General features: G+C 44.3%; 1 protein-coding gene across 1 annotated transcript in view; it reads right to left on the reverse strand.

Moving 5' to 3' along the window:
- Positions 1-13,439, reverse strand: part of GNA14 (G protein subunit alpha 14) — a 217,099-nt gene extending 203,660 nt beyond the window's left edge. The window contains exon 1 of the mRNA XM_049897023.1: positions 12,202-13,439. Coding sequence (XP_049752980.1) covers positions 12,202-12,325 — 124 coding nt within the window. The 5' untranslated portion in view covers positions 12,326-13,439. The remainder of the gene's footprint in view (positions 1-12,201) is intronic.
- Positions 13,440-15,653: the final 2,214 nt, after the last annotated feature.

Raw genomic sequence — 15,653 nt, forward strand, 5'->3', positions numbered from 1 at the left:
ACACACACTACCTGCCTAATCTAACACAAACAGAGGTACAACAACTAAATGAACCTATAACAAAAGAAGAGATTGAAAAGGTAATTAGAAACTCCCAACAACAACAACAAAAAGCCCTGGCCCTGATGGCTTCACTGGAGAATTCTACCAAACTTTCAGAGGAGAGTTAACACCACTACTACTAAAGGTATTTCAGGGCACAGAAAAGGATGGAATACTCCCAAACTTATTCTATGATGCCAGCATAACCCTGATACCAAAACCAGGAAAAGACACTACAAAAAAAAGAAAATTACAGACCAATAACCCTCATGAACTTAGATGCAAAAATTCTCAACAAAATTCTAGCCAATAGACTTCAACAACAAATCAAAAAAATAACTCACCATGAGCAAGTAGGATTCATACCAGGTATGCAGGAATGGTTCAATATTAGAAAAACAATCAGAGTAATCCATCACATAAATAAAACACAAGAAAAGTACCAAATGATCTTATCAATTGATGCTGAAAAGGCATTTGACAAAGTCCAACACCCATTCATGATAAAAACTCTCAGCAAAATAGGAATAGAAGGAAAATTCCTCAACATAATAAAGGGCATTTATACAAAGTCAACAGCCAACATCACCCTAAATGGAGAGAGTCTGAAAGCATTCCCCTTGAGAACGGGAACCAGACAAGGATGCCCTTTATTCTTATTCAACATTGTGTTGGAGATCCTAGCCAAAGCAATTAGGCTAGAAAAAGAAACAAAGGGCATCCAAATTGGTAAGGAAGAAGTAAAAGTATCTCTATTTGCAGATAATATGATCTTATACACAGAAAACCCTAAAGGATCCACAAGATAACTACTGGAACTAATAGAAGAGTTCAGCAAAGTATGAGGATAGAAGATAAACATACAAAAATCCGTTGGATTCCTCTACACCAACAAAGAGAACTTTGAAGAAGAAATTACTAAATCAATACCATTTACAATAGCCCCCAAGAAGATAAAATACTTAGGAATAAATCTAACCGGAGACATAAAAGACCTATACAAAGAAAACCACAAGACACTACTGCAAGAGACCTGCATAAATGGAAAAACATACCTTGCTCATGGATGGGAAGCCTCAACATTGTGAAAATGTCTATTCTACCCAAAGTGATCTACAAACACAATGCAATCGCGATCCAAATTCCAATGGCATTTTTTAATGAGATGGAGAAACAAATCACCAACTTCATACGGAAAGGGAAGAGGCCCCAGACAAGTAAAGCATTACTGAAAAAGAAGAACAAAGTGGGAGGCTCCATACTACCTGATTTTAGAACCTATTATACCACCACAAAAGTCAAAACAGCCTGGGACTGGTACAACAACAGATACATAGACCAATGGGACAGAATTGAGAATCTAGACATAAATTCATCCACTTCTGAGCAGCTGATATTTAACAATGGCCCAAAGTCCATTAAATGGGGGAAAACACAGTCTCTTTAACAAATTGTGCTGGCATAACCGGATATTCGTCTGCAAAAAAAATGAAACAACACCCATACCTCACACCATGCACAAAAACTAACTCAAAATGGATCAAAGACCTTCATATAAAATCTAAAATGATAAAGATCATGGAAGAAAAAATAGAGATGATGCTTGGAGCCCTACATGGCATAAACAGTACATAAAACATTACTAACAATGCACAAACACCAGAAGAGAAACTAGATAAATGGGAGTTCCTAAAAATCAAACACTTATGCTCATCAAAAGACTTCACCAAAAGAGTAAAAAGACAACCTACAGGCTGGGAAAAAAAAAATTTTTTTCGCTGTGACAAATCTGATGAGCGTCTAATCTCTAAAATCTACAAGATACTGCAAAACCTCAACAACAAAAAGACAAATAACCCAATTAAAAAATAGGCAAAGAATATTAACAGGCACTTCGCCAAAGAAGACATTTAGGTGGTTAACAGATACATGAGGAAATGCTCACCATCATTAGCCATTAGAGAAAGGCAAACCAAAACTACAATGAGATACCATCTCACTCCAACAAGGCTGGCATTAATCAAAAAAACATAAAATAATAAATGTTGGAGAGGTTGTGGAGAGAACAGAACACCTATACACTGCTGGTGGGATAGTAAAATGGTACAACCACTTTGGAAATCGATTTGGTGCTTCCTTAGAAAGCTAGAAATAGAACTACCATACGATCCAGCAATCCCAGTCCTTGGAATATATCCTAGAGAAATAAGAGCCCTCACACGAATAGATATATGTTCACACGTGTTCGCTGCAGCACTGTTTACAATAGCAAAAGGATGGAAGCAACCAAGGTGCCCATCAATGGATGAATGGATAAACAAATTATGGTATATTGACACAATGGAATACTACGCAATGATAAAGAACAATGAGTCCATGAAACATCTCATAACATAGAGGAATCTGGAAGGCATTATGATGAGTGAAGTTAGTCAGTGGCAAAAGGACAACTGTTGTACAAGACCACTATTATAAGAACTCAAGAAAAGGTTTAAACACAGAAGAAAACGTTCTTTGATGGTTACGAGAGTGGGGAGAGGAAGAGGGGTATTCACTGATTAGATAGTAGACAAGAATTATTTTAGGTGAAGGGATGAAAACACATAATACAGGGGAAGTCAGCCCAACTGGACTAATCCAAAAGCAAAGAAGTTTCCTGAATACAACCAAACACTTCGAGGGATAGAGTAGCAGGGGCAGGGGTCTGGGGCCCATGGTTTCAGGGGACATCTAGGTCAACTGGCATAACAAAATTAATTAAGAAAATGTTCTGCATCCCACACTGGTAAGTGGCGTCTGGCACCTTAAAAGCTAGCGAGCACCTATTTGAGATGCATTAATTGGTCTCAACTCACCTGGAGTAAAGAAGAATGAAGAACAGCAAAGACACAAGGAAAATATAAGCCCAAGAGAAAGAACGGGCAAAATAAACCGGAGACTCTATCGGCCTGAGACCGGAAGAACTGGATGGCGCCCGGCTACCACCAATGACTTCCCTGATAGGGAACAAGACAGAGAGTCCCTGATGGAGCAGGAGAAAAGTGGGATGCAGAACTCAAATTCCAGTAAAAGACCAGACTTAATGGTCTGAGACTGGAGGGACTCCAGAGGTCGTGGCTCCTGGACTGTCTGTTAGCCCAAAACTAAAACCATTCCGGGAGCCCACTCTTCAGACAAAGATTAGACTAGAATATAAGACATAAAATGATACTGGTGACGAGTGTGCTTCTTAGCTCAAGTAGACTCATGAGGCTATGTGGGCAGCTTCTGTCTGGAGGCGAGATGAGAAGGCAGAGGGGCACAGGAGCTGGTTGAATAGACACGGGAAATACAGGGTGGAGAGAAGGAGTGTGCTGTCACATTGTAGGGAGAGCATCTAGGGTCACATAACAATGTGTGTATAAGTTTCTGTATGAGAAACTGACTTCAATTGTAAACTTTCACTTAAAGCACAATAAAAAAAAATAAATAGCACTACAAGCTCTGTACTATTCTAAACAACTTAAAAACAATGACTCGTTTAAGTATCATAATAGTACTCACCCCACACGGCTGTTAGCCCCATTTAGCAGATGAGAAAACTAAGGCACCTACAAGGATACCAGCTGAGGAGTCAAGATTTTAAACACTGGCAGCCTGGCCTTAGAGAACATGCTCCTAACCACCATGCCATGCTTGTTGCCTCTCTCCTTGCTCCATGGCACTTGGGCACAGGCAAGTGACCCAGGTTCAGCCAAAGAGATGGCCTGAGATTTTGAAAAGTGACACAAAGATGGAGGAAATGTCAGAGATGATCTGCAAGGCTGCAGTGTACAAGGTAACTGTCAGAATCCCCTAGCAGTGTCCTCGGCAGCGTGTTCCAGTACCAGCATGCACTGTGTTAAGACTCTTGCATCCCGCCCTTTTGCTGAGCCTGCTCTCCAATTTCCATCACTTCTGAGAGTTTCCTGCTTCCCCCTCCAATAAATTCTTCTTCTTAAATGGTCTGCAACCAAGGACCTGGACCAATATACTGACCTATTAATTTAGCTGTCATCAGAAGCTAACTGCTCATAATTGAAAATTAGAGTCTGTGCAGAGGTTCTTGTGGTCCCTTCCACCTTTCGAGTCCCTAGGTTTCTGCTAGGACCCCAGCTTCCTCTGACACTGTGGTGTCTGCAGCAGTGGCTGCTCAGCTCACCAGGGGTCCCTGCACTCCGGTGACAGCCATGTCTGCAATGTCCCCACGGTCAGAGCTAACTGATCTGGAGAACACCCTGGAACTACACTAGGCTTTATTCTCTCACAGGGATCTGAGAATTGCTCAGAGAGCTCTCCAGCTTGGAAGGGAATGGAGCCAAGTCATGCTGATGGCTGTGTGCTGGAGAAGATGGACAAATGCCAGCGGCTGAAGGCCCCAGAAGTGCCCTGGCTCTTGCTTTTTCCCAGTCTTTTGATTCAGTTCTTCTAATTCCATGAGATGCCCTTGTTAGTCCCTTCCATTGTTGTTCTTGTTAGTTCCATCGAGTCAATTCTGACTCATGGTGACCCCATGTGTGCAGGGTAGAGCTGCTCCATTGGGTTTTCAAGGCTGTGACCTTTTGTAAGCAGATCACCAGACCTGTCTTCTGAGGCACCTCTGGGTGTGTTTAAACTGCCAACCTTTCAGTTAGTAGTCCAGCACTTAACTATTTGCACCACCGGAGACCCTTCCACTGAAGTCCTCTTTTTGCTTGAATTTCAACCTCTATGTTTAGTAATAGAGTCCCTGAGTGGTGCAAACAGTTAACATGCTCACTGCTAACCAAAAGGCTAATGGTTTGAGTCTACCCAGAGGTGACTTGGCATCCTACTTCTGAGGCCTGGCGATCACCCATTGAAGCCCTACGGAGCACAGTTCTACTCTGACACATGTGGGGTCGCCATGAGTAGGAACCCACTGGAAGGCAGCTAGTTACTGGTTGGCGTTTATTAACAGCAGCTTTGCTTCACTGGTTCACTGAAAAACCCTGTCTTCTCCGATCTTGCTGCCTCCCTCTCTGCAGCCCCACACATGGGATTTCTTACAATAAAACATTTTCTTTTGTGGTTCAGATACCATGGGAGAAGAGGAAGCAAACAGTGATACAGACTCAAAAGCATTTTTAAAGAAAACAGCCCTTTTAGGGTTAAGACGTATTTTTACATTGCTCTCTGCCCAAGCTCACTGTTAGATTTTTCCCTCTATATCTGCTTACAGCTTATGATTTTTTAAAGCCTCAAAACTTTCACCTTCCAACTACATGCACTGGAGATTTTGTTCTTCAGGTGCGTAGGTACTATGATTGATTTGAATGAGTGGACTTGATATCTTTGTTTCAAGTAGCTTTATGCATCTTGAAAGAAAAGGTACAATTTTCCACTGAAAAGAACAAGGGCCCCTGAGAGAAATGGCTGATTGTAGAGCTGGGGCAGGATGAGTACAAGATGCACCTGGAACATCTTGGTATGTCAGAAAGTAAAGAAGTACTCAAAAAAAGATGCGGGCATGTCACAGTGACTCAGGAGCCAGCTTAAAGGGGTGCCCACTGCACAGCTTGGGGACAATTTGAGCACCAAAATGATTAACTACAATAACAAAATGAAAACCACTGGGAGAAAAAAATCCAGAAATTCATGAGTCCATATGGATAATAAATATGAACACACATACATACTGTCATGGGCTGACTTATGTTCCCCCAAAAATGTGTGTATCAACTTAGTTAGGCCATGATTCCCAGTATTGTGTAGTTGTTCTCCATTTTGTGATTGTAATTTTATGTTGAGAGGATTAGGGTGGGATTGTAACACCACCCTTACTCAGGTCACCTCCCTGATGCAAGGTAAAGGGAGTCTCTCTGGGGTGTGAGGCCTGAATCACCTTTTATCTCAAAAGAGATGAAAGGAAAGAGAAGCCAACAGAGAGCTGGGGATCTCATACCACCAAGAAAGCAGCACTAGGAGCAGAGCGTGTCCTTTGGACCTGGGGTCCCTGCACCTGAGAAGCTCCTTGACCAGGGGAAGATTGAGGACAAGGACCTTCCCCCACATCCGACAGAGAGAGAAAGCCTTCCCCTGGAGCCAACACCCTGAATTTGGACTGTAACCTACTAGAGTGTGAGAAAATAAATTTCTCTCTGTTAAAGCCATCCACTTGTGGTATTTCTGTTATGGCAGCTCTAGATGACTAAGACATACATGCATACATAGTGGAGAAAGGAAGGTTCTAACAATAGATTGCTGAGTGCCAACTGGTAAATGTGGAGACAATGCTAGAGCAGGAGAACCCTCATTTTGCAGCCATCATGTTATAGATTGGACCAGGCAAGAATCATCAATGGATGCTAAATCTAGAGGGAATTTTGGAGGAGGAGCAGGATGTTTGCATGGACTTAAAAAGTGTCTCCCCACAAATGACTTATTGGTTGCATGGAACAAAAAGATTACATAGGGGATAAAACAGATAACATCTTCACCAAGTGATCCAATCACATCACCAATGTGGGACAGATGGACGTTGTGTGCCTCCAGATGTGATCCCCTGGGAAGGACCCATTATCACCATTCAGTGTTCCCATCAAGAACACATAGTTGGAATCTCTGTAATTATTCGTCAGACACCACCAAAACGAAGAACCTTCTATGAGAATGGGGGTAGGAACAGTATTTTTCAAAAATCCAATATAAAAAGGCATAAAGCCTATGGAATGTGCCAGGTTAAAGGAAACTAAAAAAGAATGAGAACTACACGCAATGCCTCATCCTATCCTGGACCCTGTACTGGAGGTGGAGGAAATGCCACTCAGGACATTACCGGGTCAATTTGCAAAACTGGGATACAGACAATAGATTGGACAAAAACATCATACCAAGATTAGATTTACTAACCTACATTTGCACGGAGACAAACATTTACTAGTGGTTACCAGGGGCTGAGGGGAGGAAGAATGGGAGTCACTGCTTAGGGGGTACTGAGTTTCTGTTTGGGGTGATGAAAAACCTTGGGAAATGGATAGTGGTGATGGCAGCACAACATGACGAACGTAATTAATGTCACTGAATTGTACACTTACAATGGTTAAAACGGCAAATGTTTTGTTGTATATATTTTAACTCAATGCATTTTTTAAGAAGATTAAAATGACTGAAGTTTCCTAAGTGGACTGTGGTTATTTAAGAGATTATTCCTACTCTAGGAAAAACAGACTCAAGTATTTAAGGGGAAAGATGATGAGGATATATAATTTACCCTCGAACATTTCAGAGAAACTGAAGAAAGCACAGAAATGAGAAAGAAAACGGGGTAAAATGTTAATAATAGGTGGACTGGGAAAAGGATACGCCTGTGTTTTTTGGACTATTCTTACTCTTGCAAATGTTCTGTGGTGGTGGTAGTTGTTATTTGCCTTTGATTTGATTCTGACTCATGGAGACCCCATGTGTGCAGAGGAGAATTGCCCCATAGGGCTTTCAAAGGCTATGTGACCTTTCAGAAGCAGATCGCCAGGCCTGCCTTCCCAGGTGCCTCCAGATGGGTTTGACCCACCAACCCTTCAGCTGACAGTTAAGCGCTTAACCATTTGCGCCACCCAGGGTCTCCTGCAAAAGTTCTATATGTTTGAAATTATTTCCAAATAAAAAGTTTAAATAACTGTTTGGGGGATGAGACTGACTGTAAAGGGGCACAGGGAACTTTTTGGGGTGATGGGATTCATCTCTATCATGATTGTGGTAGTGGAGACACAACAATTCCTGTTTGTCAAAACGCATCAAATTGCACACTTAAAACAGGTGATTTTTATTGTATGTAAATTATGCCTTAAAGCTATTTTACAAAGGGTAAAAGTCCATTCTTTGAAAAGATTCTCTATTCATTTAAAAGCAGGAAAAAAAGTGGGAACATGCATTTGTCTCTTGTGGAGGCCCCCAAGGACGACCATATAGCTGGTGAAGTTGGTTTGTTGTAGCTTTCGGTGGGGACCCCTACCAGGCAGGGCGGACATGAAGCCACTGGTAAGCCACATCATCCCCTTTCCTAAAATATGTTTTTGTTAGTCGCCATCGAATCGATTCCAACTCATGGCGACCCCGTGTGTGTCAGAAGAAAACTGCTCCACAGGATTTTCAAGGCTGTGGCCTCCTGGAAGCAGATCACCAGTCCTGTCTTCCAAGGCACCTCTAGGGGTTCGAATCATCAACCTTTCAGCTAGTAGTCAAGAGCCTAACCATTTGCACCACCCAGGGACCCTTTTCTAAAATATGCCATAAATAAATATTTTAATATTAATATCTATTTTAGAAACAATATTCACAAAAATGGTCAAGATAAAACGCTAAAACTCAAGGAGATGTTGTACCCAAGGGCTTTTCATATTTACCCCAGGCCCTGAGAGCACCTGCTTACTGTCCTCAGCAATTTCCCTGGGTAGGTGGGGAGAAGTTATGCATGTCCTGTACAAGCTCCCGCCTGGGGACGATCACCAGGGTCCTCCTCTCCCCATTTTAGGCCTTATTCAGATGATCCCTCCTTCATCCAGTCTTCCTAGAGCAATCACCTTCACACTCTGCCCCTATCGCCTCTTAATCTGTATTAAGCTTTTATGACCATCTTCCTAATGACAGTTATGTGGGAACAAGCCTCCTCCAACACAGCCATTGGAAAGACCACCAGCACTGAGCACTGTGCCTGGCACTTGGAGTCTGTTGGAATGAACTAAGCCATGAAGAAGAGAAGATATTTCCCATTTCACTCCCTTTCCTCTTCACAGAGCAGGAAAATTTTGTCACCTTCTCCTCAGAAGCCCACAATATCTGCGCCATTTTCTCTAACAGACTTCCAGATCGGGAAGGTGATTGTTAGTTCTAAACCGCATCTTTTAGAACCAACACCATAAAACTTTCTGGGACCTACATTTTTCAACTCTTTAGTGTAAGTAGAACGAAAGTCTTTAAAACCCAGTTTATGACTCGGAAAACAATAAGGGAAACTAAAAGCAAGATATTTCTGTTAAAGCACAACTGGGCAATGTATACAAACCACCATGCAACTGAAGGAGTCCCTGGGTGGTGCAAACAGTTAACGCTCTCAGCTGCTAATCAAAGAGTTGGAGGTTCGAGTCCACCCAGAGGTGCCTTGGAAGAAAGGCCTGGAGAACTAATTCCAAAAAAGGAGCCACTGAAAGCCTTATGGAGCACAGTTTTACACTGACACCCATGGGGTCGCCATGAGTTTTCGATTTTGGCCACGCAACCTACAACTGAACTGATCAACTAAAATGACACATCACCAGCAGCTGAAACTGGCAAAAATAGCTGACATTTATTAAGCTCTTACTACCAGATGAAACCCAGAAAAGTTAGTCTACAGCTAGGAAACGGCAGACCAAGGGCTTGAACTCAGGCCTACGAATGTACGTGTTTTAACCTCTAAACCAGCATACTGTTAAATACAAATTCCTTTCAGAGAGTTCCAATGTGAAGCCTGCACCCAAAATAAAGCCATTGGAGTTGCTGGAGACACCCGGATTAAAGCCAACATTCCACTAAGCTTCATTTAATACTGAAATCAATAAAAGATTATACTTTTCCATTTATTTGCTATTATTCAGACGCTTCCTTCCTACAAGAAACAATACTAGTCAGTGTTCTTATCAGAACTTTTTTTCCTCCTACCTTTTTTTTTTATTCAAGGAACTGATAAGGAAGTCATTCTACTAAATTTAGTTGTCTCCTTTATTTCTCCCATCTCCTTCCTATGAGATGCATCTCACTGAATTCTTGCAATTACTGGTTCTAACCAGACAACGGCTCTTATCTTTCCCCACTGGACACTGACCCATGTTTTTTATTAAGCACAAATAGCTCTACTGAATGAACTCTGGAAACACCTTCCAATGGTTTTGTTGCAAAAGCATGCTTTATTGTGATAGAGTTAGTGGCTTTTCAGGTCATTCCATGCTCCATGCCAAAAAAAAAAAAAACCCTTTGGCGTCAAACTGATTCCAACTCATGGCAACCCCATGTGTTACGGGTTACAGAGCAGAACGGCTCAGTAGGGTTTTCTTGGCTGTTATCTTTATGGAAGCAGATTGCCATATCTTTCTTTCACTGTGCCATCAAAGCATTTGCATCACCCAGGGGCCTAACTCCCATTTACAAAGTAAAATTTTCACCTGTCATTTAATCTACCCATTATAGAGATTCAGGTCAATTTTTCACTCAAACTGCAGGACTTCAGACAAAACAACATATGCACTTCCCTGATGCCTCATACTTCTATCTGAATCATTGCTTCTTCCTTTGTCTTGAGAAGAAAAAATGGAAGTATGTGCCAGTCCCTTAAAGACTAAAAGAAATCTGGGTTTTACAGGGATTATATCAGCCTGAGACCAGAAGAACTAGATGGTGCCCAGCTACCACCAATGACTGCCCTGACAGGGAACACAACAGAGAATCCCTGATGAAGCAGGAAAACAGCTGGATACAAACGTCAAATTCTTGTAAAAAGACCAGACTTAACGGTCTGACCGAGACTAGAGAGACCCCAGAGGTCACGGTCCCCAGACCCTCTGTTAGCCCAAGACTGCAACCATTCCCAAAGCCAACTCTTCAAACAGGGATTGGACTGGACTATAAAACAGAAAATGATACTGGTGAGGAGTGAGCTTCTTGGCTTAAGATTCATGAGACGATCTGGGCAGCTACTGTCTGGAGATGAGAGGAAAAGGCAGAGGGCGACAGGAGCTGGTTGAATGGACATGGGGAACACAGGGTGGAGAGGAGGAGTGTGCTGTTTCATTAGGGGGAGAGGAGCTAGGAGTACATAGCAAGGTGGGTGTAAGTTTTTGCATGAGAGACTGACTTGATTTGTAGACTTTCACTTAAAGCAACATAAATAAATAAAAGAAATCTGAGGTTTTAAAGTCTATCCTTGGGATTCTGGATAGCTCTAAGTGGTTTGGAAACTTTCTAGCACGATAGTTGTCATAGAGATAGACGACAAGCTAGTCAGGGATGAGCAGAAACAAAATGAGGGTCCTGGGGTGGAAGGGGTAGAAAAAAGTCAAAATCCTATGGGCTATGTAGAAAGATTTTGACAGCTGACATCCTGATGCTGAGGAAGGAAAAGATAAATATCCCACAAAAAGTCAGTGGATTGAAGAGGATTCTAGAAAGTAGAGGAGGTAGGATCCTTGCTCTATAGTATAAATTGGGCAAACCTTTAACTGTTAGATGTTTTTTAAAGTGGATGTCCTACCTAGTTCTTCCCAGAGACCAGAAAATCCTACTTAACAAGAAGCAACCGCAGCTGGGGCAGCTGAGTTTGACCCACAGGAAGGAGTCAAGCCAGGCAATGGAGATTTGGGTCAGCTGAAAACAGAGGGACTTCACCAAAGGGAGCCTCGGGAGTCGGGTGAGGAGGTCACAGAGTCAGGAGAGTGGTTAACGGCCTGGGCTTCACCCCCACGTCTGACCTGGTATCTGCCCTGCCTGTTCTCCATCAGGGCAAGTCCACCTCTTTTCCATGCCTCCATTTTTAACTCTGTAAAATGGGGGCACTACCAATGGCATCAAGGAGCTCTGGTGATACACTGGTTAAGCATTTGGCTGCTAAAAGAAAGACGGGCGGTTCAAACCCACCCAGTGGCTCCACGGGAGAAAGACGTGGCGATCTGTCCCGCTGGGGCAGCTCCACTCTGTCACATGCGGTCACTATAAGTTGAAATCGACTTGGGGGCACACAACAACAACACAAACCTAGGGCATCACAGAGTGTGATGTCTCTAAGAAGTCAGCACAGTTCGGCAGAGTGATACCCAGTCAAAAGTACTTCATTTAAGACCGAGAGATTAGGGGACGGTGCTGGAACTGAGCCCAAGGTGTGAATCAGGCGACTTCCACTACCACCCCAAAATCCAAGCTGGGGTTCTGCAGAAGTTGTGTGTGCTTGGGGGTGGAGGGGCGCCTTCGAAACTTGCCCGGCAGGATGTGAAAGGAGAGGCGCTGAAGCCCCCAAGGTGCTGGCATCCGCGAATCCCTGGAGAGGAGGAGGAAGCGGCGCAGCGCCCTCTTGGCCCCAGGAGCTGCGGGGGTCTCGGCAAGGGAAGGGCCGAGAGGGGACTGCCCGGGCGCAGGGGTCGGGGACACGCAGCCACTCACCAAGCAGCAACAGCTTGAGCTCGCGGCGAGCGTCCTTCTTGTCACGACGAAGCTGCCGCTCGATCTCAGCGCTGATGCGCTGCGACTCCTTCTCCTCCGCCGACAGGCAACAGCAACTGGCCATGGTGCGCTCAGCACCCGACGGGGCGACGCGGCCAGGAGCGCCTGGATCCTTCGTCCGGCCCCTCGCCCAGCCGATTCGTGACTGGAACCGGGTTTTGAGAAAGACGCAGGGCAACTTTAGTTTCGGAGTAAAAGACCTGGACCCCCGGGGTTCAGTCCCTCCTCGAGGTTCGGCTGCGAGGCGGGGGCGAATCCCGAGCGTTGGTGACGCTCGAGTGCACTCTGAATCCGGGCTCACTCACTCGCCTTTCACTCGCTCGGGGGAGGAGGGCGAACCAAGAGGTTGGGAGCTTTGCCCGCCTCCGGAAGACTCACGCGCCGCTTGGCTCAGGAGCCGGACGCCCAGGAAGGGGGCGCCGACCGCGCGTTAAAAGTTGAGGCCTTAGTGCTGGCGGGAGAGTGGGATCTGCTGGCCTGGGGTGTCCCAGGAAGGCGGCGGGCGCAGCGTTAGTTGGAGGCAAAAGACCTAACTGGACGTTGCCTGCAAAGTTCCGAAAACCTCAGCAGTGACCGCAGACTAAGACCGAATGGAAAAGTTCCTGTTGGAGCTTCGGCTCTAAGTGGCAGGAGGAGGCGGGGCGTCTCGAACCTGCAGCCCTGGCGTCTGCCCGAGTTGGCCCTCGGGCTACCCGGAGCCAATAGCGCCTGGGGACGAAAGTGCTGAGAGGTGCAAAGCCAGGGGCCTGGGGTCTCCAAGCACCTCCTCCCAGGCTGCTGCGTCCCGGCGCAGAGAGGGCCGCCTGCCGAGGTTGCTGTAACCAGCTCGCTCTGGCCGCCGGGCTCTTCTCCCTGCCCAAATCCACCTTCCGACAGGTGACTGAGTTTCGCCAACTCCCCAGTCTCAGTGGAGGCGGCCGCGGCCGACGGAAAAGGAGTGGAGAGGAGCCAAAAGTCCGCCGCAGGGCAAATGGGCCAGGGGCGAGGTCGAGGTCTCTACCTAGACCTGAAGTTGAGGTTAAATCTCACCACCACACACCCCACTTTTCTTGACCGGCTCCTTCCGCTTCCCGGACTCCTGAGCCCGGCTTGGCCTTGGACAAAGCCCTTAGTTCAGCTCGGCTGTCTGTCTGGGAGGTGAGGAGGGGCCTACGCCCGGTGGCTCTGCATTCACAGAACAACCGCCGCCGGGTTTCAGTTAAATAAGAGACATGTAAGAGCTGAGAGTGAATATCCTTCCGGCCCCCCCGCCCCCACCAGACACAAGGGGCTTGGCGTGGGGAGGATGGAAAACCGCTGGCTACTTTGCATGCGGTGATGGAAAAGACTCCTGCTTTATAGAAAGGGCTGACACTTTCTGAGCAGCAAGCACCTGGCTTGTTCCCTGCCCCAGCCCTGACAGCTACTTTGCAAAGGTGTGTCCGCACAGGCTTTTTGGCTGGCTCCTGCAAGATCGGGATCATGTTTGAGCTGCATTAATAAAAATTAAAAAAGCACTTCTTTCGACTCAAATGACACGACAGAGTGCATATTACAACATCTCATTTTATCTTCTATGCAGATTTTGAGGCAGAACGCAAGGGAACCATAGGAAAAGAGAAGGGGAGGTGGAGGGAGAGCATCCTGTCGTCCACCGCAATGAATGTTCTTTTCCTTCTCTTCGAGTTAGCCTATGCCATGTAAACACTTCGTGGCGTTAGGCCGTTGGCTAACGCTTCCTCTATTAAGAGCAAACTTAAGTGCGTTTCACAAGAGTAAAAAAGTAGCTTATCTTTTAATCAATTTCTAACTGAGGAGCATATTAAGGGGAGAGAGTTGCATATATCATTTATAAAGAACTTTGAATTGTGATGCTATTAAGCTGCAAGGTCTTATTAATATTGTTTATTTTACAGTTTAGGGAATGTAGATGATTCCGGCATTAAAAATGAACGTGCATACGTTCTTACACGTGTGGCTCAGTTTGATATTTTGTTGCAGGCATAAAAAGGTAGTAACAGTGACCCCTACAGGAAAACGCCTGGACGTTTCTAATTTGATCCTTGAACATTTAGTCACATTTCTCCCTCAGCCCTTATAAACCAGAAAAAAGCTGCAGTCTAATCGATTCTGACTCATAGTGACTCTATAGTACAGAGTAAAACTGCCCCATAGAGTTTCCAAGGAGCTGCTGGTGGATTCGAACTGCCAACCTTTTGGCTAGCAACCAAGCTCTTAATCACTGAGCTATCAGGACTCCTGAGCTCTTATCGGTTCATTTAAATTTTGAAAATAAGAACTTTCAGCTTCTGTAATGCATCAGAGCTGTTAGTGTTTTTAAAATGACTAAAATTAGTGCAAAACTGAACTGGACTCCAAGTTCACTGCAATAATTGACTGGCTAGTGGAAAGTTGCTAGGATTTCAAAAAGATATGAAACATGTTATTTGTGGGAAGGCAAATCTGTGCGATTTTTCTGGGCTGGTCAACTCGACAATATGTATCACAAGCCATAAACATGCCCCTCCCCTTTGATCAGACCAGCAATTCTCCCCTTAAGAAATAATTGGAGAGAAGCCACGTGATTTATGTGCAGAGGTTTTATTTTTCATAACAGCAACAAAAACTCAGAACAACCTAAATGTCCAACAACAGGGAAGAGGATAAATAAATTATGGTGTATTCATATAAGGAAATACTGTGCAGCTATTAAATATGTAAATATGTAACAGATGGGGGCATAATAATTAAATGGGGAAAAAATTCTCAAATTACTTCGAGCCAAAAAAGCAAGATACAAATGTATAAACAGTATGATCCACATTTTATTATGAGAACACACATATGCATTTTTAAGGCTGAAGAGAGATACATTAGAAAGATCAGTCTCTCTGAGCCATAACTTTTTGGTTGATTTTCATTCTCTGATACAAAAGTATTTGGAGTAACTCGTATGAAGTTAGCTAGATTCCACTGCCCTCAACTGTATTTAACTATTTCCTTGGTGATCCTCATACTTACAAGAAGGTATTAAAAATACTCACAGACCTAAAGTCGTTACAGAGCATTGGCAGCTGGTGAGAACTGTAGAACTGAGACATCACAAGTCCAAGTCAATTATTTTTATACTTCTATTTTTTATCCATGTCTCTGTTTTCTTTATGTTTAGGATCTGGGGGTGGGGTGAGAAAAAATTCTTGTTATTTATTCTTTTAAAACATCTTTCCAGGAAGGGGTAGTTTTGAGAAGAGTTCTTTGTAAAAGAGAAAATCTGTTTCCCCAAGTTATTCCAAAAATGCAGCAATTCCATTTCGTTACTCTTGCAGCTGAAAGCACAGTTTAGGATACCTGCCAAGTGCTGGGCCGGGAGGGTGAGCTAGTAGTCTGGGATGCTTCTGAACGTTCATTGAGTT

Source organism: Elephas maximus, chromosome 9 (assembly GCF_024166365.1).
Source record: "Elephas maximus indicus isolate mEleMax1 chromosome 9, mEleMax1 primary haplotype, whole genome shotgun sequence".
Classification (NCBI taxonomy): domain Eukaryota; kingdom Metazoa; phylum Chordata; class Mammalia; order Proboscidea; family Elephantidae; genus Elephas; species Elephas maximus.